Here is a 24,114-nt window from a genome sequence, read left to right on the forward strand (position 1 = left end):
AGCCTTAGAGCTGTTCTCTCAGCCTAAATATACATTCTCTTCCCTTGTTTTTCTAACCAACTTGCAGTCAACCCTCACAGTTTAACTAAAATATCACTTCCAGGAAACCTGTTACTGATCCAGAGGCATTCTATACCCATCTAACTACTAAGAGCGTTGTCTTGTAATCCTCTATAGTGTATGTCTGCTCTAAGTTCCTAAAGGGCAGAAACCAGGTGCCCTTAAACTTTCCATCTTAAAAACCTAAGAAAGCGTTTGGCACACAAAATGGTTCAATTTATATTTGTTGAATAACTTCTTTGGAATGAGGTTGCCAGGTGAATACAAGAAAGGTGGAAACTTAAAAGGGACAGAGTTGAAAATCTGTAAGGAAAAGTGGAATAATACGGGGCCCATAGGTTTTTCCATAAACTCTTTCCTCTAGAAGCTACCCTGCCTGCTTCAACGTGGGGATCAAGGCCAATTACTTCGCCTGAGGCCACGGCAACTACAGGCGCCCGAGGCCTGCGGTGGGGAGCGTGCCGTCAAAGACAAGGGAGGACAATAGCTTGGAATTCGGCCTCGTGTTTCCGGTGGGGCAGCCTCCCGCTAGGCGGGTGGAGCCCGCGGGTGGGGGCTCCGAGCCCGGCCCACGGCGAGGAAGCGCGGCTCCCAGCGCTCCCGCTGCCACCTCCACAGACGCCGCCGCCCCGCCCCGCCCCGCCCCGGAAGTGACTTGAGGCCCGTCCGGAACCTCTGGGCCTGGCGGCTGCAGCGTCACCAGCGGAGCCGGTGCGGGGCGGGCAGAGCGGCCGCTGCCGCCGCCAACGAACCGGGGACCGCGCGGGGCCCAGCAGCACACCGGCCAGGGGAGGGGGCCCAGCCGTCGGGCCGAGAGCTACGGGCCGCCGGCGGCCGCGGGGCGACGACGACGCGGAGGAGGCGGAGCCCGGAGAGGGGTGGGGGCCGGGGAGGGATAGGGTGGGAGGGGGTGGGGGGGTGTCCCTGGGCTCATGGAGCCGGTCGAGCGGGCGGGAGGCGGGGATCCCCCGGAGCCCGGCGGGCGTCCGGTGCAGGGACTGCGGGGCTTCGTCCCGCAAAAGGAGATCGTGTACAACAAGCTGCTGCCCTACGCCGAGCGGCTGGACGCCGAGTCCGACTTGCAACTGGCCCAGATAAAAAGCAACCTGGGCCGGGCCGTGCAGCTCCAAGAGCTTTGGCCCGGGGGCCTCTTCTGGACCAGGAAACTCTCCACGTAAGTGGGCACGGGTCTGAGGCAACGGCTGGAGGGGTGTTAACGGGGGATGGGCTCTTTGTCCGGATGGCTTAACCCGCAACTCTGTCTTGGCTGGCGCTGCCCCCTTGCAAGTGTTTGCAGGGTCGTGACAGAAGCCTGTGAAGCACTGAAGCCTCCTCCCTGCCACTTTGCCCGGGGACCTCTCGGGTCCTCTACAGTCCTCTTCGTCCTTACCGGTTACTACTCCCCGGGTTGTTTCTTAAGACTTGCGGGGCCCTGGGGAAGAAGGAGAGAGAAGAGCGGTCCCCAAAGGTCCTCCTTGGAGATTTGCGCGAGGGAGAGACTGGGCAGAGAGGTTTTGTCTTTGGGGAACTTTGACTTCCCCACTTCTCCCTGTTTCCTCTGGTTCTTTCTTCCCCTATGATCCCGCCTCTTCACCTCTCCGTTAAGTTTCTACTAACTTTGTGAATGGGAAGGAAGCCACAGGGAGACTTCTGGTTTCTGTTTGTTTTGTAGATTTGATTGAAAAGATTGGCATAAAATCAGCCCTCAGCTCATTCTTGGACTGTAGAGTAGACGTTGAGAACGTTGTCTTAGAATCTAAGGAAAGTGTGTTGCTTCTGTTGTGACATTTCCTTTGGGGAGAAGTTTACTATTCGCAGGAAAACAGTGAAGAGCGCCGTCAGGATGTCCTGGGAGTTATTAGTATCAGGTATATGTGAGTTTTTGAGTCGTTTAGGTGAACATAACATTGATTACCCAAGTCGGTTTGAGGAGTACTCTTGCTTTGTATAAACCAACTGTAAACTAGTGTCACAGTAATTGGGGGGGGGGGTTAAAGGTATTGGGGCAGCGGGTAGAGACTATTTGCTAGATAGGCATCTGCACTGTCAGCCTTTTATAAAAGAATTTTGCTGTATCTTGTTGGTTGACTGCAGGTAAAGTCTGTTACATTGTATGTTCATTGCATGTGGTTACAGATGGCTGAACACACAGGACATAAGTCACTTGTTCAGTGTTTACCCAAATCTGCTGAGTGAACTGGGTGATGACTCAGGGTTTTGTAATGTAATAGTATTAAACATATTCTTATCTGCCAATTTTTAGGAGGCCTCTGACAAATTTCTCATCACCTCTGACCGGTTGATGGGAGTAATTACCTTTTTAATTGAAAAAGAGGCAAAACTAAGACTCTTAATTTGCCCTCTTCAAAGAGTGGCCATAAAATTTTGAAGTTAACAGCTCTTCTTTTGTCTGTAGTATAAAGAAGTTTGTGGTGTTAGGATCCAAGGGAGAAAGGGTTGGGGAGAGGAAGGCACCAGAGAGAAAAGAACAACTTTTAGTCAAAACAGAATATTTTATAAATGACTAAAATTCACTTTTTGAAGTAAGCCTCCTAGGTGTTTGTGTTAATTAGACATAGTAAAAATAAAATTTACATTGTTAGTTCCAGAAATTCCCTATTTAAGTCACTTGGTGTAGACTTGCCATAGAATACCATTTTTAGGGACTAGAACAGCTCTTTTTAGGTGCACAATATATAAATATGCGAGTTTGGGACTGGAGTTGTAGATCAGTGGTGGAGTGCTTGCCTGGCATGTCTGAGGCACTGGGTTCAATCCTCAGTACCGCGTAAAAATAAATAAATAAAGGCATTTTGTCCATACTACAACTTAAAGAAAATAAAGTAAAAATAAATATGCCAATGTGTGAGGGCACGTTTGGTTTGGGTGCATGAACCTAGAATTTAATTTACACAGGCGCAGTAAAATATATTCTAAAGTATTTTATTTTTAATGAATTTGATATATTGGCACCAATAGTTTATTTTTATGTGGTGCTGAGGATCAAATCCAGTGCCTCACATGTTGTAGGTGAGCACTCTGCCCTGGCACTAATAGTTTTGTTACTGTTTGGCTCATTAGATAAAAGTAGTTACTTAGGAAGGACTAAAAAATGCAGTGGAGACAATGCTTGATGTTTAGGACAGGGTTGTAATTAAATGGCTTAATACCTCTGAACCCATAATGTCTTATATATATAAAGTGTAAGAAGTGCTGTCAGGTAGAATCTAATTTTGGAATTGTGATTAAATGCTGGAAACTGATTCTTGGGACTGCACTATGAAAATTTGAACTTGAAGGCCATATTATGATGTTGGGTGTGTTTTTCTCCTAAATCATGTTAAGATGACTGTGTATTGTGCATATTTTTTAAAGCATCATGTTGCATAAGTTAAAACCTGAATAATGTCAAAACGTGGTGATAGCTGAGTAGTGATCATAAGTCCTAAGAATGGAAAGCAGTAATGAAATTAAAGCCTAGTTTCTCCCACTGGCTTTGGGACTGTGGAACAATTATTTAATCATGTATTTCAGTGTTCTTGTGAATGAAATAAGGGTGTTGGACTAAATAATTCCTACGAATCATTCCTATTCTGTTGTTTTATGATTTTATTATTATTTTACACTTTTTAGTTTCCTATAAGCCGGTGTGTATTTTTCTACAAAGATTGAGCAGTTTGTAAAGTACTTGAAATAGTTACATAGATAAGTACATTCCTAAAGAAGACCAAAGTATGAAGGTCATTCAGGCACTGGGACTCTATCCCCTACTGGAACTGTACAACCCTAATCATGGGTTTCATAGGTGTGTTTGAAGCCGAATTCTGATTGAAATGCTGCTACACTTTTGGGCTTGGGACATCTACATTTGGCCCCTTTTCACTTTTTATTTCTTTTTAGTAAATTAAATCCGTTCTGAGATTTGCATGTCTATTTAGCATCTTTGACCAAAGGTGGTTTCTGTGTCTTTTTTATTTTTATTTTTTTTGTGTCACTATGGATCAAACCTAGGGCCTCACACATATTAGACAAGTGCTCTACCAGTGAGTGAGCTACATTCCTAGCCCTTTATTTTGAGGGGCTGGAATTGTAGCTCAGTGGTACAGTGCTTGCCTGGCACGTGTGAGGTACTGGTTTTGATCCTCAGCATCACATAGAAATAAAAAATAAAATAAAGGTATTGTGTCCATCTACAATTAAAAATATTTTTAAAATTTTTATTTTTAAATTTCGAGACAGGGTGTCACTTAGTTGCTGAGGCTGGCCTCCAACTTGTGGTCTTCCTTTCTGCCTCAGTGTCCTGAATTGCTGGGGTTACAGGTTTGTACCACCATGCCTGGTGCCTGTATATTTTAAAAATTGGTCCTGGGATGTAATACAAACTCTCACAGACAATTTAAAGTTTTAGAACTGCCTGTTTCAGGGAGATTTTGTGATAGAACAGGGCAGTTTTAAGAATGGAACAAACAAATTAGAGAGGTTAAGGAAAATAAATAAATTGGAGAAAGTAAGGCCAAAATAGTGGTCTTTGGAAAATGGCAGTGTAGACAGATTATCGACTCAGATAACTTGTGTGGCCCAGGTAGAGAATGAAGGGAGTTGAATAAAGAACTTGAGGGGCTGGGGTTGTGGCTCAGCAGTAGAGCACTCGCCTAGCATGTGCGTGCCCTGGGTTGGATCCTCAGCACCACATAAAAGTAAATACAGGTATTGTGTCCAATTACAACTAAAAAAAAAAAAAGAACTTGAAACGTGTTTTTGCTCTTGACCTTCTGGGCATTACATAAGAAGCAGTGAAGTCTGGAACACCTCAGTTTATCTAAACCTGGCATTGCCACCAAGATTCTCATCTTGGTCTTATTTGACCTCTTTTTCTGATTGAAATGTTGCTACACTTTTGGGCTTGGGACATCTACATTTGTAGATGTTCTCCTTTTGAAGGCACAGTTGAGATGACTAGTGGGTTTTCAAATTTAATATTTACTAGTGGAGTATTTTATAAAAACAATTTTAAAATGTGAGATGGGATTCCTCAAGCAGATTAAAATGGCTTGTTTTTCTTTTTAACACTTCAGTGATAATAGAATCCCTTACAAGCTTACCCCATGGATGATAATTTCTTGCTTTTGTGCTTTAGAGTTTTGATTTTAGTTAGGTAATATTGTATGGTACAAAGCAAATTTAAATACCTTGTCTGTCATAGTGACAAAAGTTCTGTTTTTTTTTTTTTTTTTTTTTGCTGCTGGGGATTGAACCAAGGGGTATTCAACCACTGAGTCACATCTCCAGCCCTTCTTGAAATAGGGTCTCACTAAGTTACTTAGGGCCTTGCTAAATTGCTGATTCTGACCTCAAACTTGGCAATAGGTTCAGCCTCCAGAATCCCTAGGATTATAGGCAAGTACCACCACACCTGGCTTATATTCTGTATTGTTTTATGATTAAATGAGTGTGGAATCATTTCATTTGCTGATTTGTGGCTCCCTTTTAGGTTGAAGAGACAGTTTAATTGTTGTAACATTATGTAGTCTTCCCAGACAGATTATTTTAGTCAAAGCCACATAATGCATTTAAGAAATTTTAAGCTGGGCACAGTGGTGAATGCCTGTAATACCTAAGGGATTGGGAGACTGAGACAGAAGGATCATAGTTTTGAAGCCAGCCTTAACAACTTATCGAGGCTATAATCAACCTAGTAAAATCCTTTCTCAAAATAAAAAATAAAAAGGGCTGGGACTGTGGTCCAGTGGTTAAGCACCCTGGGGTTCAATCCCTGATACCAATAAAAAAAAAAGTTTAGTAGAAGTATGAGTTATGAAATATACTGACCTTTTCTTGTGAAAAGTAATAAGTGACTGCAGGAGCAACTGAATTCAGATCATCTAGAAAGCAGGAAATGCTAACTGCTGAATCTCTATTGTCTATTAACGTGAGATACTTACTAATTTTTTTTTTTTTTTTTTTGGTACCAAGGATTGAATTCAGGTTTAGGGCCTCACTAAGTTGCTGAGGCTGGTTTTGAACTTGCCATTCTCCTTGCCTTAGCCTCCTGAATCATGGAATTACAGGCATGTGCCACCATGTCCAGCACTTAATAATTAATGAGTATCTAATGTGTAAATAGTAAAAGTACACCATAAACACAAGTGCTTTCTATTTGCAAAATAATCTCAAATCTTGACAAATTACCATCTTCATCAGTCAACCAGTTAGAAGCTTGGGCACGGTGGTGCACACTTATAATCCTAGGCAGGAGGATCACAAGTTCTAAGCCAACCTCAGCAACTTATCAGGACCCTGAGTAACTTTGCAAGACCCTCTCTCAAAAGAGAAATTGAAAGGCCTGGGGATGTGGCCCAGTGGTAAAAGTGCCCCTGGGTTCAACTCCCCCTCCCCCCCAAAAAAAGAGAACCAGTTAGAGAAAGTAGATGAGATGCGTTTTTGTTACTAAATGATTACAATTCAATAGAAACCAAAATTATTTCTTAGAGTAGTTTTAGGTTCACATCAAAATTGAATGGGAAAGTGGAGTTCTCATATAACTTCTTTCTCCCACACTTGTTCACATTTGAATTTTCATAGCACTGTCAAACATCCATACACTTTTTTTTTTTTTTTTTTTTTTTGTGGTGCTGGGGATTAAACTCAGGGATTTGCACATGCTAGGCAGGCACTCTATTACTGAGCTCCATCCCCAGACCTTTTTCTTTTACTTTGAGACAAGATCTCACTTAGTTGCCCTGGCTGGCCTGTAGCTTACAGTCCACTGATTTAGCCTCCTGGCTGTTTGTGGCAGAACTTCCTTTGCCATTGAGTATGTGTTTGATTCTAATTTGAACAGTTTGCTGATTTAAGAATTTTTTTAACTTAAAACATTTATTATAGAAAATACCAAACATACTGAGAATGACTAATATAATGAACCTCATCACTCATCTTACACAGTTATCAACTCATGGTAAATTGTTCCTTTCATGCACCCTTTGTAGTTCTTTTTTTGGGTGGGGGGTACCAGGGATTGAACCCAGGGTACTTAACCACTGAGCCACATCTCTAGCCCCCCTCCCCCCAATTTTTTTTTAATTTTGAGACAGAGTCTCACTAAGTTGTTTGGCCTCTGTATGTTACTGAGGCTGGCTTTGAATCCTCCTGTCTCAGCCTCCTGAGCCACTGGGATCACAAGTGTGCACCACTGCACCCAACCTTTCTCCATAGCTGTGAAGCATATTATTTCATTCGTAAAACATTTTCAGTGTCTTTAAGGGGAAAGGAATTAAAATAACAACAAAAATCAATACCTAAAATAAATGTTTAAAAAAACAAACCCTAAAAAACCTGAAAAACTGAAAAAAAAAAAAACAACAACAGTTCATTGTCAACTTTGAATGGCTTCAGGAAGTTCTGCTTCTTTGAAAATTCAGAGGTAAAAACACAAAATTTTCATCCATTTGCAATGCTTTAAGGTTTGCTACAGTTGAATCACATGGGTAGGGAGTTTAAAAAAAACAGCAGCTCGTTAATGATCGGTTTCTTTTACTCTTTAATACTGGAGATTTAGACTTAATCTTGGGATAGCAAGTGCTCTGTTGAGGGGATTGCCATTTGGAAAATGAATATACTGAGACTCATAGGTTATTACATAGTAGAGGAACTTTTTTTTTTTAAGTGCCTTACAGAGGGTAGACGCAGTTTTTTGGCATTTGGTGCATATAAGTAAAAAATTTCTGCCCTCAAGAAGTTCCAGTGTACTCATTGTGTTCATTTATCTTTGTTTAGAATAGACCAGGCAAAGTGGTAGCCCCCCAAGAATTTTAGAGGAAGAAAATAGGATTTCCCCCACCCCCAACCTCCAACCCCCCACTTCGGGGTGGTGGTGGTGGTGATTGAACCCAGGTGTGCTTTCCCCAATTGGCTTTTTTTTTTTTTTTTGGAGGTGGTGGGGGCTTGAATCTGTCATCTTCGTGCTTTAGTCTCCTGAGGCATTCACCGGGCTTACAGGTCTGATAACTGTGCATGACTTAAATTCTAAATGTATTATGTATTTAAAAATTTGCATTCTGACCAGTGGGTTTTTGTTGTTGTTGTTGATTTTGTTTTGTTTTTGCAGTGCTGAGGATTTAACCTAGGGCCTCCTGCATGGGCATGCGGGGCAAGTACTCTACCACTGAGCCACATCCTCAAACCTTGACCAGTGTGTTTTAATGCTTTGCGTTGAGGCACTAGGAAAGGAACTTAGAAAATAATAAATTATCATTTGATGATCTGAGAACTTAAAGTCACTTTAAACACTCCCCCCCCAAGTGTTGTTTGCTTCATGCTGTGTTGTAAAATAACATTCTAATTAAAATACATGTTATTAAGTGGAGGCAAATTTTTATTTACTTTTATTGTATTTTTATGGATGCTTATTTATTAGTAATATATCTTCTAAAATAGTTTTGAAACTTTTCTCTTAAGTGAGATTCTTTCCCCTCCTTTAAATATAGAATCCAAATATGTTTTCCTTTAACCTTTGTATAAAACTAGTGTCTAAACAACAAACTGAGAACATGGTAATAAAAGCAACACCACACAAATAAAAGGAGCAGCAGAAATTACAAGAAGATGATCTGATTGTTGAGACCCCTGCTGAAGTGTGAAAGGCAACACATAAGTCTTACCATTTGGAATCTTGAGGTTGACTACTTCCATATTCAGCCTATGTGGAATATTTATTCCCTTTCAGTGCACTCTTGTTCATGCTTTTGTATTGTTTCTATGCATATTCCTTTCTGTATTGAGTTTTTTTCACCTGTTCAACCTTCTACCCCTAGCATTTAATAGTTGGGTATGCATTCATAGATACTCATTAATATTAGAATTACCTTTTAAGAGAGAGAGAGAGAGAATTTTTTAATATTTATTTATTTTTTTAAGTTTTCGGTGGACACAACATCTTTATTTTATTTTTATGTGGTGCTGAGGATCGAACCCAGCATCCATCCCGTGTATAACAGGCGAGTGCGCTACCACTTGAGCCACATCCCCAGCCCAACCTTTTTTCTTTATAAACTAAAACATTACAAAAATCTAAGAAATTGTTAATTTTGTATTCAAAATGAAGAAAGTGAATCTCAGAAGTTGATTTTAATACTGGGCTCAAAAGAAAGGCAATGTATAAGATATGTAACAAACAGACTGGAGGGAATGAACATTTTGGTCAAGAAAGAGATTAGTGTGTTTTATAATCCCAAAAGAGGTATCCCAAACTGGAATTTAGCAAAATAGATTATGCAAGTGTTTCACTTTAAAATAAATCTGTAATAGTTGTTGTGGTGAAGGATTTAGTGTTAGAAAATTTAGCTGTAGTTATAATTTTTTTGATAGGTAACCATTATGTATTAGTAATGCTAATTTGGCCTTTTTTTTTTTTTTTACAATATCTGGCTCTTAAATATTTGAGATTAAAGATAAAGATTTTTCCTTTCTAAGAAAAAAAATTAACACTATTAACACAGCGTGGAATGGGTATAAAAATAGGACTGTATTGCAGACAAGTTGAAGATTGCTTAAGAATTATTAAAAATATTTTATAATCTTCTGTTTTCTAATGGCAGGCAGTCTAAATGGAATATAGAATAGAACATACGTGGGTGTTTCTTTTTCTGGTGATTTTCTTTTTTAAGCAAATTATAAAGTAGAAGGTTTTAGAGCAAGAAATCTTATTAGTGCAGTCTTTTTCTTGTGAGTGTGTATATTTGGACTTATAGTTTTTTTCTTTGTTACTGTATTAATATGACGAATGGATTGGGAAATTTTGGCAGATTCCTGAATAGTTCACTTGGGATAGTTGGTGTTCTGAGGGAGGTAGATTACTTCTAGAGACCCTAATTAATAAAACATCAAATATCTGTAAACATTGAACAAATGGAGTTGCCTCTTTTGTATAAGGCAGGGGAAAAGTTACCATGTAACTGATCCAGAAATGATTTTAGACAGGTGATTTTTTAAAAAAATCATAATTTAAGGGCAGAATTATCTTAAGATCTTTTCACTTTTTGGAGGGGGGGTTGTAATCTTTCATCTGCACATAATTCTTGAAATAATGAGTCATGACCAAGTGAGTTGGCATATAAGTTTGATTTTTTATTTTAACCACTTCTTGTTTTGGGTGAAGTAGACTAGGATTATTAGAGTTCATTCAGCAATAATAAAGATGACTGTTCATCTCCTTTGTTTTAGTTTTATATGAGTATGTGTGTGTACCAGATTATATTTGTTACTGTGGATTGTGACCAAAAAAAAATTTTTAAAGCCACAGATGTAATGGGTGTCGTGCTATAATTAAAAGTAATCACCTGGTACTTGTTGAGATAAAAGAGATGAAAATGCAGTTACAACAGTTTAAAAATATCAGTAACCTGAGGGTTAGAGTATTAGTGAAATGTTGAATGAGTGACATAGATAGCACCTACCATATAGAGAGGTCTTATTGTGGCAGCACTATGCTAAGTGCTTTGCATTCATTATTTCATTTAATTCTCACAAACAAGCCTATGAACTATAGATATATTATTCAAACTTCTTTACCTTTGAAGAAATGAGGCTTAATGAAGGTGTCTGGAGTCTACTTGGGCTACTCTCAGTATCATACATGGAGTGTAATCCCAGCTTAAACAACTTTTATTTCTCCCTGGAGGTCTGAAATCTTTGAGATTGTAGTGTCAGCATGGATGAGTTCTGACCTAGTGGGGAAGGGAGCTTTTTCTGACTCTTTTATTGAACATTAATCCCAAGACTGATTACCTCACCAGAGTCTAGTCTCAGAATACTTTGATGTTGGGAATTAGTATTTCAACATATGAAATATGTTGAAATATACATATTGAGGGGAGGTAGTGCATAAGCATTCAATCATTAGTAGAGGCTTTTTTAAAATGTGTAGTTTACTTGATGACTACAGAGATCTTGCTCTTAACCACTGTGTTGGTTTTCAGAAAAAAGTTTTCTGGCTATGTAGCCTGGGAATTCCACCCAGGGGAAGGATCACAGTTAGCCTTCAGGTAGGATTTAGTTAGGTAAGGAGGAACTCAAAGAAAGCCATTTAATTTGGGGGCACAGAGATGAATGGGCAAATTGATATGACTGTACTCAAAGCATTATTGAAATAATCAGTTACCTGTCTCTCTTTCTAAGGTATATGCTCTAGAGTCATTTGTTATTTGTTTTTATGTTCCCTTTGCCTGATGCCATGTCTAGCTCATAAATGACACAAGAAAAGCATTTCAAGAAGTTATTTCCTTTATCCATTCCTCAAGAGAGAAACAACTGGGAAAAGAATAATGACATTATTATTATGTATTAATTGTAAGTGACTTTATTAATCTAGAAATAGGGTCAATTTAAAATAGTCACAGAGTATAACTCTGCACTCTTGATACGCTGGAAGTCCAGTGAGTTTTGTGCAGCCTGTGGTGGATGGAGATAAAGAGAATTATGTACCTTTGGTCTCTTTGTCCATTTGGAGTCATCATTGTAAAGATGATAGTGGGCTCGGTGCTGTGGTGCAATGAAATCCCAGTGTCTTAGGAGTCTGAGGCAGGAGGATCCTGGTTCAAAGCCAGCCTCAGCAAAAAAGCTCTAAACAACTCAGTGATACCCAGTCTCTAAATAATATATAAATTAGAGCTGGGGATGTGGTTCAGTGGTTCAGTGTCCCTGAGTTCAACCCCCCCCCCCCCAAAAAAAAAAATGATAATAGTTGGTTTTAGGCATTTGGGAAATCTTTTTTTTTTTTTTTTTGGTAATTGTGTATGGACAGCATACCTTTATTTATTATTATGCGGTGCTAAGGATTGAACCCAGTGCCTCATGCATGCTAGGCAGGCGCTCTGCCACTGAGCTACAGCTCCAGTCCGGAAATCTCTATTTTTGAAATCAGTTGGTTTAATGTGTTCAAATATTTACTGTTGGTTTGAGTTCTTTTTTTGAAAATTAGTCCTATTGAGCTGTTTGTAATTATAGAAGCCAGTATATTCCTCAAAACACACTGGTAGCACTTTTGGTCATTTGGAAAAAGTGTCTCAAATGTTCACTTGGTTTCATTTCTGGTTAGAGCTGTGGGTTCAGTAGGTGTAGAAGCATGGTCCCTTATACCAAGTAGCTCTCAGTCACCAAAGGAAACAACAATGTGTGCATACAAAACTATAATATGAAGTAGAACATGAAAAATAGTTATTTGGTATAACTTATTGTGGGGCTAAGAGGACAGAGATAGTGCTTTTGTTTGGGAATGGAGGAAGACTATGAAGGAGGGATTTGTTGAAGGATAGATAGGCTTCTAAGGATGTGAACAGATAATTCACATGAAAATAATTATATAATGAGCAAACTTCTTAAAATTATTTAGGCTTATAATTAATTAAAGAAATAGGAATTGAGTTGGATGTGGTAGTACACAGTTGTAATCCCAGCAACTCAAAGAGGCTGAGGCTGGAGGATTGCAAGTTTGATGCTAGTCTGGTCAGGTTGGTAAGACCCTGTCTCAAAGTCAAAAATAAAACAAGGGTCGGGGCTGCTGGGGTTGTGACTCAGTGGTAGAGTGCTTGCCTAGCACATGTGAGTCCCTGGGTTTGATCCTCAGCACCAAATATAAATAAATAAAATAAAGGTCCATTGACAACTAAAAAAATACTAAAAGAAAAAAAATATTAAAAAAAAAATAAAACCGGCTGGAGATGTATTTAGCTCGGTGGTAAAGTGTCCTTGGATTCAATCCCCAATACCAAAAAAAAAAAAAAAAAAAGGAAATATTAATTGAAATGGATTATTAATATTACATTTTTAATGATTTTCATGGACTTTAAAAAGCATATGTTGTGTTCTAATCCATCTAGGGAACTTATGAAAAACTGGTAGTCAGAGCCCCACTCCAGTAATAGTTAAGTCATTATTTTTCATACATTCATCAGTTGTCACTGTTATCGTAGCCATATGAAGGAACCTGGGTTTTACAGACACACAGAAAATTAAATGACTTTCCCAGTGGATTGACATAGAGCAGTTTGAATTCTCAGCAAATAAAAATGTAGAACCATGCTGTTCCAGATTGCTTGGATACTGTGTTGAAATCAATAAATATCCAGGGGCTGGAGGTGGGACTGGGGCTCAGTAGCAGAGCACTTGCCTAGCATGTGTGAGGTACTGGGTTCAATCCTTAGCACTGCATACAAAAATAAATAAAATAAAGGCATGCTGTCCATCTACAACTACAAAAAAAAAAAAAAAGAATCCTTTCCAGAGTTGATTATAATGTTGGGAGTTGCACAGCAAGTTTGAATGAAAACATAGGATACTCTTGTTTTTTTCTTTTCTTTTTTTCCCTTTTTAGTACTAGGGATTGAACCCAGGGGTGGTTTCCCATGGAACTAACTAAAAGAGGAGAGATGGGCTTACTGAGTAAACCCTTACTGTGAGATAATTATGTGTATTATATGTAATAGTGAGGGTCTTGTTCCTGGAATAAAATTAAAAGTAATTTGTTTTTTATTCTCTAGTTTTTCCCTGCTACTTTTGGCTCTCTCTCTTTAATATATATATTTTTTTGGTTTGGTGGACCGTTGGAAAGAGAAGGAAAAGACTGGAACTGATACAGGTACAGGAAAGTGTATATTTATTTGCTTTGGGTATGAAGAGTGGTGAGTTGAAGTGAGTATATGAAATTATTTGGGGTTTTGTTCTTTTTTTTTTTTTTTTTGGTGGTACTGGGGACTGAACCCAGGGCCTTGAGCATGCGAGGCAAGCACTCTACTAACTGAGCTATGTCCCTAGCCCCTTGCTTATAAATTTCATGGGTCATGGGCTCAGTGGTAGAGTACTTGCTAGTGTGAGTCACTGGGTTTTATCCTTAGCTCCACATATAAATAAATAAATAAACAGATAGATAAATAAAAGAAATAAAGGTGTTGTGTCCATCTACAGCTAAAAATTCATGGGTCATGGTATCTCTTCTTGTTGTATAATACTTGTCATTTAGCACTAGCCATGAGCTATTAAAGGACAATTTATTTTGTTTCATTTTATTTGTGGTACTCAGGGCCTCACACATGCTAGGCAAGTACTATACCACTGAGTTTTTAAACTTTTATTTATTTATTTATTTTTTTAGTTGTAGATGGACACAATACCTTTATTTTATTTATTTATTTCTGTGTGGTGCTTGGGATCGAACCCAGTGCCTCATACGTGCTAGATGAACACTTTACCACTGAGCCACAATCCTAGCCCACCACTGAGCTTTTTAAATTTTATTTTGAGACAGGATCTCATTGAGTTGCCTAGGCTGATCTCAAACCTCCAGTCCTCCTGCTTTGGCGTCCTGAGTAGCTGAGATTATTAGGTGTGGCCTACAGCCTGGCTATAAGAGACATTTTAAAATGTCCTTAATATTACTATTTATTCAAATGTTTTTATTTTAGTAAGACTTTATTGTTTTAACATAATTCCTGCATTGATAAGTTGCTAGTTAATCTTTTTAAAAAAATATTTCTTTAGTTGTCAATGGGCCTTTTTAAATTTCTATGTGGTACTGAGAATTGAACCCAGTGCCTCACATGTGCTAGGCAAGCGCTCTACCACTGAGCTACAACTCCAGCTCTTCTTCTTAACTTAAAAGAAGACCCATTTATTCATTTTACTTTTATGCCAGTACTTTTTTGAGCTTTTGAAAAAAAAAGTCTTTGGGTTATATTTTGAGTAATGCTTGAGAAAAGAACTGCTTGCTGGTTGGTGAGGAATTAGGGGAAATAAAAGGTTTTTGAGGAATTCCCCAATGTTTAGCTTTTTTCAGCAGCTCTAGTCCTTCAAGGAATACACCCCCCACCCTTAATTTCTTTTATAGTATCAAAATTTGGGTTATGTTAATTTTGTGTCTCTAGTGTGACAAAGGTGTCTGTCTATTGCAATAGAGCAATATTGTAGCTAAGTTATAAAGCAGGTTGATCCAATTTTTTCATAAAAGTATTTATAGGGGAGAGTGTATAACTATAGGGGCATCTGGAATCTTGGCAAGATTTGAAGTAGTTACTAAATTAGGGAATATTTCTTTGAACTCTCCTGTTTCATCTTTGTGCCAGTTTTTTCCTTTTAATTTAAGACAACCTTTTTTTTTTTTTTTTTTTGTAGATGGACACAATACCTTTATTTTATTGATTTATTTCTGTGTGGTACTGAGGATCGAATCCAGTTCCTCACAAGTGCTTGGCCACTGAGCTACAACCATAGCCCTGTCTGTGCCAGTTTTTAAGAATAGCTTTTGAATGATTCTTTCAGCTCTAATTTTAGAATAAAATCAAAGGTCGGGGGAGGCTTCAGGAAGTTACTACTGTGTTTATATAGCAGCCTCAAGTATCATTGGTAACCCTGGGATTGAGATTTTTAATATAATGTCTTTGCTAATCCATATGCTTTACTAGTATAGGGTGGTTAAGAAACTTTTATAGTAATAATAGGCAAAGTCGAAATGATCTGCAGTCTCATTGTTCTTCCCCATATAATGTTCAGTCTCTTAGGAACTAAGGTGAGATGATGGGATTATTCCTGAAACCACAGAAAAGAGCTGAAAAAAATTTAGAATTGTTTGAGAAAATAAGAAAGACTTCTCTGAGTGGACCAGAAATTTTGAGTTGTTTCTGGAAGATAGAAATGCATTAAGGTGCCCTAACTTTCAAAATTAGGCATAGTTTTAATTTGATTTTTAGCTGTTGGGGGAGTACTAAAGATCATGTGAGGAATAGTAATGTTTTCATTTATTTTTTTTTTTTAAAGAGAGAGAGAGAATTTTAATATTTATTTTTTAGTTTTCGGCAGACACAGCATCTTTGTTTGTATGTAGTGCTGAGGATTGAACCCCGGCCGTACGCCTGCCTGGCGGGCTAGCGCGCTACCACTTGAGCCACATCCCCAGACCTGTTCTCATTTCTTTTGACTTGTGTGTATTTGTAAACAACCCTCCTCAAAGGGGTATGAATTTAAATATACAGTGATTCTTTCTAAATAAATTTGAGTTTAATAACTTTTGACTCCTTAAATATTCTATGAGCACTCATTGAATTTTGAAACACCTTTTTTCTTAAATTTGCTTATGTTTGGTACTTTTGCTTACATTGTTTCTCTAAAAGTTAAAAAATTTGAAAATGTATGTTTTTGAGGTTAAATGCTCAATTGTTTTTGGTAGTAATTATAATTGAATTAATGCTTGGAAACATAACTGTATGTTCTGTAATTTGCTATATTGTTTCAAGATTCTAAGCAGACCATATCCATGCTTGCTTATTTTAATTTAATTAATTTTTTACAGTACTGGTGTTTAAACCCAGGGTTTTTGAATGCTAGGCAAGTGTTCTACCAGTGAACTACATCCCCAGTCCTTATTATTTTATTTTGAGACAGAGTTTCATTAAGCTGTCTATACTAGCTTTGAACTTGTGATCATTCTGTCCCAGCCTCACAAGTAGTTGGGATTACAGGAGAATGCTACCACATTGGGCAGCATAACTTTTTATTTTTTTTGTTACTGGGGATTAAAGTTGGGTGTGCTTTACCACTGTGCTATATCACCCAGCCCTTTTTTATTTTGAGAGGGTCTCACAAAGTTGTTGAGGCTGTACTTGAATTTGGAATCATCCTGTCTCAGTGCCTGAGTTGCTGGGGTTACAAGCACCCACCACCACACCCAGTTTATCATATCCATTCCTAAAACAAAGTGAATAGTACAGTAAACTGGATTTGTACTTTTGTATTTTTTACCTTTAATTATGTTGTTGTATGCTGTTTTTAAGTAGTTTCAGGGACTTACAACTGAAGACCAGTTATGAAGACCAGTTATCATAACAATAAGACAGTATAGTTTTAATTGGCCATCAAGTAATAATGAGAACAGGTTTATTATAAACCCTTTGCTGTTAAAATACTTATTTGGTAATCTCTTGAAGTACAGAATAATTCTTTGCTGCATAATGATTAGAATGAAAAAATGCTTAAATCAGAGATACTTGAAATTAAGATGTCACTACACCTTTTACGTGTTTGTGGTTAAAAAAAACCCACATAACATAAATATACCCTCTTAACAATTTTTAAGTGTATGGTACAGTATTGTTAGCTCTATGTTTGTTGTAAACAAGTCTCTAAAATTTTTTAATCTTGCATGACTAAAACTCTATACCAGTTGAATAACAACTATTCCCCTCTTGGCAAATTCCGTTCTAGTTTCTGTTTCTGAGTTTGATTGCTTTAGGTACCTCATATAAATGTAGTTTTTGTCTTTTTTAAGTGGTTGACTTAACTTCATTCAGGGTTCATCCATGTTATATTATACGACAGAATTTCCTTCTTAACCTGAACAATCCATTGTATATCACATTTTCTTTAATCATTCACCACTGTATAGACAATTTAATTGCTTACACATCTTAACTAATATAGATTATGTAACGAGGAACACAAACATCATTATTTGGCTTATCTTTTCTTGCAGATATATTCGACTTTATGGGAGAAAATTTAGCAAAGAAGATCATGTTCTTTTTATTAAGTTATTGTATGAACTGGTATCAGTTCCCAAACTGGAAATCAGCATGATGCAGGGATTTGCCCGCCTTTTGATCAACTTGTTAAAGTAAGTTCATTTTCTATGATTTCTGCTAAGGTTTTAATTTTTGTTTGTTTTTCTTTTTGAGGTTTCAGGAAATGAGAGCCACTTTGGGAAAAGATCACAGAAAACATTAGCATAGATTTAATTTTGTGTATCATTTAACCTTTTAAATAAAAATTTTTATCTCCATGAAATCTTCTTTTCCATAGCACACACACATTCAAGTTTATATTGTGTGATTCTTTCATTTATCCTAATTATTTCCCCATATTGGTTATATTTTCCTGGAAGACAGGGGCCATTATGTTCTTTGGCAATCCAAGAGCACTCAGCACAGTGTTGCAAACATTAAGTACCCCATAAATAGTGTGGTAAAATAGGAAATTTGTTTGTAATAGTGGTGGCATAAATTTAAATGCCCCTTTTAATCTAGTCCTTTTTGAGCAGCAGCAAGAATCTGGTGTATTGTTCTAATATTATGTTCTGCCAGTGAGTGTCTGAATGGGGAAAAGCAAAAGCTACTGTGATTAACTGTGCTTTTTATGTAGTATGTGTGACACACACACACACACACACACACACACATGTTTTTTCTCTTTTTGACTAGGAAAAAGGAACTTCTTTCAAGAGATGATTTGGAGTTACCTTGGAGACCACTTTATGACATGGTAGAAAGAATATTATATTCCAAGACAGAGCACCTGGGATTAAATTGGTTTCCTAAGTAAGTATTTCTGATAAAGTACTTCTTGGGGGGGGGGGCACTTGACTTGAGGGGATTGATCATGATTGAAGAATATTGGATCTCTTGAAATGAACAATCAAATACACATTTTAATATGCTCATTTTAATGTAACTTGACTCCTTAGAAAATTCATTGCCTTCTTGAAATTATCTGAAAGCACACCTCTCAAGGCTTTCCCACCAAGATACCTCTAACATCCAGTGTCACATAATAACCAAAGAAAATAAGAGCCTGTTGCAGTGGGATAGGCCTGTAATCCAGCAACTTTGGAGGCTGAGGAAGGAGGATTGCAAATTTAAAGCTAGTCTCTGCAACTTAGGGAGACCCTGTCACAAAATAAAAATAGAAAGGACTGGAGGTGTAGATGAGTGGTAGAGCACCCCTGGGGTCTATCCCCAGTACCACAAAAGAAAAAAGATTGTAAAATGTGCATTACTTCTAATGATACAAATTAGATTTCAAGAAATATCTCTTCCTTTCCTTTCTTTCCTGGCGATTTAACTCAGGAGGGCTCTATCACTGAGCCATACCCCCAACCCTTTTTTATTTTTAAGACCGGTTTTTGCCAGCTTGCTCAGGCTGGACTTGAACTTGTGATCCTCCTGCCTCAGCCTCCTGAGTTGCTGAGATTGTAGGTGTGCCACTATACCTGGCTTTAGTATTTTTCATTATATATCCGGGTGTGTGTATTTCTTTCTTTCTTTCTTTCTTTCTTTCTGTGTGTGGGGGGGGATCTTTTCTTTTTTGGAACTGAGTGTTGTATTGAACCCAGGGCTTTTGTGTATGTGAGGCAGGCGTTTTGCCACTGAGCCAAGGCCTCCATGTGTTTTAATTCTTCTAGTAAAATGGATGCTTCAAGAAGATTCTTTGCATATTCCAGAGCACTCATATTTCTAAAGACATACACTCCTAGTTAAAGAATGTCAGTTTGAGTGGTTGACTGTTTTTAGAATCTAAACACAGACCAGTCTAACTGCACAGACCTTGGTTTATACCATTTCCTGGTAATGTTCACAATTGTTACTGATTATTGGTTTCTGGGACATATGTTCCAACTCTTCTACTTTTTGTAAGTTTTGAATGTACAGAGTACAATATAATCACCGGTCCTTTTAGGTTAATAGTGATTCAGAGTTGACCGCTTAATGTCATTTCTCTTTGTTAACAGGGGTTCAGTTGTGACATAGCCCATAATTTTCTCAATTTTAGCATTTTTGGATTTAGATGCTCTCAAATATATGATTAGGTTTATTTTAAGGGACTTTTTTTTCCACTTTTTTAATAGCTATTGCCTTTCTTTATCTAGAACTGTCTAGAATTATTTGTCATATGCTTAAGTACTCATTACCTGAAGAGTACCATTTTATGTCTATTAATTTTTTTCTCTTTTATTTTTTGGTACTAGAGATTGAATCTAGGGTCCCTTAATTACTGAGCCACATCCCCAGCCCTTGTTTTTTTTGGGGGGGAGACAGGATCTCACTAAGTTGTTGAGGGCCTTGCTAAGTTGCTGAGGCTAGTTTTGAACCTGCAGTGCTCCATCCCCCATTACAGGCATGTGCCACCATGCCCAGCATCTTTTTTCTCTTGTCTTTAAATATGTATTCCTGTAGTTTATTTCTCAAACTTAGACATGTAGCCATTACCTTATTATTTCCTGTAGCCTCCTTAGTTAATTTCATTTAAACCAGGGTGAACCCCCAGGCTTCACTTAGATCAGTGATCTGTGTTCCTTACCGTAGACTTTTAAAAAAATGGACTGCAGATGGTAGATTATAAAAGATTTTCAGTTCATAGACAAGTGGTGAAAAATGAAATGATATAAATAGAAAGGGTTAAAAAATGACTATAGGTGATCCTGAACTTTGGCCCTAGCTGGATTTTGGACAGTGGTCTCAAGAATAGTGATCAGAATCATTTATTTTCTGAAGGTTTTATATGTTAAAACAAGGAAACTTTATTGCAACCATAAAGATAATAAAATTCATCATGAAACTAATACAATGTGTAAAATATGCTTTTATAAATTTTGCTATGCAAACTCAAAATTTAATATAAAAGCATTATAAAGATTGGTTTTGAGGGGCTGGGGTTAATAAGTCAGTGGTAGAGTGCTTGCCTAGCATGTGTGAGGCATTGGGTTCAATTCTTAGCACCACATATAAATAAATAAAATAAAATTAGGTCCATAAACAACAACAAAAATTTTTTTAAAAATTCCATTTGAATACTCTTTCCCTCAAGGAGGAGGGCATGAATTGGCTTGATTAAGCCTTCTTTAAATATGAGCTCAAAGAGTTTATGATTGGCATCACTACTTCATGGATTTCAGGGACCTTAGCACTGTATTCAAATCAGTTATCTTTCTGAAACTTTTCTGACTTATTTTTTTGACTGCCTCTGAAAGTCATTAGTGAGAGGTAAGGGAATTCAGTTGGTTTGGTGCTTTCTTGTCCTTCAGTATGTCCTGTTCTTAAAACATCCCATGCAAGCATTATCCTTCTGTCTTGCCTCTTCTTATAAGAGGCAGCTTCTTCTTACAAAGTCCTTGGTGAGCACTAATAAATGTCTGGCTTTCTTCTTCAGTAGTCCCAACTGTTTTGCCACAACATTTTCTGTTAGTGCCTGTTGGTTGGTACTTTTCATTTTCTAACCCTGAAATTTTGATATCTTGCTTATGGTAGTCTGAAGCATCAAATTGTTCTTGTTCTTATGGAAACCTTTCTGCTTTGAAATTTCACCACAAACACACACACACACACACACACACTCCCATGCCCTCCCTCCCTCCCTCCCTCCCTCCCTCCCTCCCTCCCTTCCTTCCTCCCTCCCTCCCTCCCTCCCTCCCTCCCTTCCTTCCTTCCTCCCTCCCTCCCTCCCTTCCTTCCTTCCTTCCTTTGTATTGGAATTTGAACCCAGCAGTTTGCTCTGCCTCTGACCTACATCCCTGGCCCTTTTTATTTTGATATGGTTTTGCTAGTTGCCCAAGCTGACCTGGAACTTGTGATCTTCCTGCCTCAGCCTCCAAAGGTATGTGTCATCATATCTGGCTGCTCTTAGCATTATATTTTTTGGTACTTGGGGTTGAAACCAGAGGTGCTTAACCACTGAACCACAACCTCAGCCCTTTTTTTTGTTGTTGTTGTTTTGGAGATAAGGTCTCATCAAGTTGCTTATGGCCTAAGTTGCTGAGGCTGGCCTTAAATTTTCATCCTCCTGCCTTAGCCTCCTGAGTTGCTGGGATTACAGATGCTTATCACTGCGCCTGGTGCTCTTAGTGTTCTTAGTATTTTAAAGAAACACTGTGGTTCTGCTGAAATCTTTAATTGATTTAAATAAGTAACTCAACTCTGATTGATTCACCACTCCATTGTTGTATATTTTTAATTAATTATTTAAAATAAAATTTACAAATGATATAATTTTTAATAGCTATTTCCTTTCATTATCTAGAACTGTCTAGAATTATTTGTCATATGCTTAAGTACTCATTACTTGAAGAGTACCATTTTATGTCTCTATTAATTTTCTTCTCTTGTATTTTTTGGTACTAGAGATTGAATCTAGGGTCCCTTCATCATTGAGCCACATCCCTAGCCCTTGGGAGTGTAGTAGTGTAGTTCAGTATAGGATGTGTGGTTATTAGCACATACCAGGGCATGGATTTAGTCCCCAGCACCTAGTAATAATATCACTACTATTATTATTTTAACCTACCTATGCTCATTATGTCTATTCAGTGGCAAATAATAATAATAATATTATTATTAAACCTAAAAAAGAGAAATAATAGGAAAGTAGTTCATTATAAAACATTCATGTCTCATCATGCACATGCATATTGTGTCATTACATAAAAAGACACAATATAGTATTCATATTTTGCATCTACTTAATCTGAATATGTTTGGATATTTTTCTAAAATGCTTTCTAGACAAGTGCTCTAACACAGACCCGAACCCTCACCCCTACCCCCACACCATGGTACTGGGAATTGAACCTGGGACAACCTAAGGCCTCATCCAAAATACTAGCCAAGTGTTTTACCACTGAACTACACCTCCATTCCCTTCCCCACACTCCCAAGTACATTCTACATGTGGTTTAGGGACTCAACTAATTTTTGCTACCTTTTATCTTGGATTCAAATAATCAAAAATTTCTGCCTCATTCTTCAGTCCTTACTGGTTCAGTACTCTTTGCCTTATCTTACTTTTAATTTGTAAGACCCAGGCCTTCTCATTTCCAATCCAGTAGTCTTTTCTTTGTATCAGTGCTTCTTAGCATTTTCACTAACACCCTCTTCATGTCCCTAAGGTGTTAACTAAAGAGGTCCTGGAATGAGATATTTCTTGGAAGTTTCATGTATTCTCTTAAATGTTCATATCTGCAGTAGGTTTATTAGGTAATGTTTTCATAAGCAAACATTTCTCTGTATTTCTATGACTAAAATTGATGTTCTAGGAAGATGAGCTATATTGTTCCAGTGGTGTGAAGTATTTCACACAGGGCTGTGTACCTTCACTATACAGAGTATATGTTATGAAGTACAGCATCATTGCTTGAGTCTTTTCTTTGAAGTGATAAGTTGTTCAAGTTTAAAGGCTTCAGAAAGAATACTGGTAATCTCCCAGAAACTCAGAAGCTGAGACAGGAGGATTCAAGTTCAAAGCTAGCCTTAGCAAAAGCAAGGTGCTAAGCAATTCAGTGAAACCCTGACTCTAAATAAAATACAAAAAATGGGCGTGCCCCTGAGTTCAATCCACAGTACCCGACCCCCAATTAAAAAAGAAAATTATTGGGAATCTGAAACTACTTTTAAGAGGACTTGGTGAGAAGCTGCACTATAAGAAAAAATTAGAAATTTAGTGTCTCTGTATAAGTTTAAAAATAGGTTAAGCATTGTGTGCACATCTGTAATCCCAGTGACTTGGGAGGTGGAAACAGAAGGATCAGTCCAAGCTAGCCTGGGCAAAATAGTGAGAACCTGTCTCCAAAAAAAAATAAAAAAAGAATATGGTATTAAAAACATTTTGCAAGACTGTGATTCTCTGTAATTATTTTCTCTAATTTTCTTTAGTCCTTTTACTGTTATATTTTTGTTTTCTTTTGAAAGTAACACCTTTATTTCTATTCAGATGAATCTGTATATAATTATAAAAATTCAGTTTGAAAGATTTTCACAGTGTTTTGGTTCTTGGTGTTTCTTCATCACACTTGCCTTGAATTGAGGATTCCAGTAGTCTTTGAAGAAGTGGGAAGCCATACAGTGACACTTTCTTCTTCACTCCTCCAAGCAATCCTTTGTTCTCTGAATTTCTAATAATTTTTTAATTGCTTTTCTGCTTAACGTTCTATTTCATGCACTAATACAGCAGTGTTTTAAATTTACAATCACTGGATAAAATTACTCTTTATAGACATTTTATTTCCAAAACCCCTTAGCTTAAAAAGAGCCACTTATATGGCATGCTTATTTGTACTGGTATTTTTGTTTTGAGTATTTTCATCTTAGATGTATTCTGACACATTTTACAACAGTTTTGTCAGCTGACTGCATGTGTTCATACTATTTTTAGAATACTATTTTTATAATCTAACTGAAAGATTGCTTCATTTGTTAACTATTTGTCTTTCAAATCTAAAAGTTGTATCTTTTATGTGTTTGTCTTTTC

General features: G+C 37.6%; 1 protein-coding gene across 2 annotated transcripts in view; it reads left to right on the forward strand.

Annotated features, from left to right (window-relative positions):
- The first annotated feature begins 984 nt into the window (after positions 1 to 984).
- The window catches only part of Psme4 (proteasome activator subunit 4), a 98,294-nt gene continuing 75,164 nt past the window's right edge, over positions 985 to 24,114 (forward strand). For both annotated transcript variants that reach the window (XM_058573140.1, XM_046424058.2), the window contains exons 1-3: positions 985 to 1,234; positions 17,576 to 17,716; positions 18,300 to 18,416. In XM_058573140.1, the coding sequence (XP_058429123.1) occupies positions 993 to 1,234; positions 17,576 to 17,716; positions 18,300 to 18,416 (500 nt within the window). In that variant the 5' untranslated portion in view covers positions 985 to 992. The remainder of the gene's footprint in view (positions 1,235 to 17,575; positions 17,717 to 18,299; positions 18,417 to 24,114) is intronic.

The sequence above is a fragment of the Marmota monax genome, unplaced genomic scaffold (assembly GCF_021218885.2).
Source record: "Marmota monax isolate L192 unplaced genomic scaffold, Marmota_monax_Labrador192_F-V1.1 WCK01_AAM20220418_F8-fsc00015, whole genome shotgun sequence".
Lineage (NCBI taxonomy): Eukaryota > Metazoa > Chordata > Mammalia > Rodentia > Sciuridae > Marmota > Marmota monax.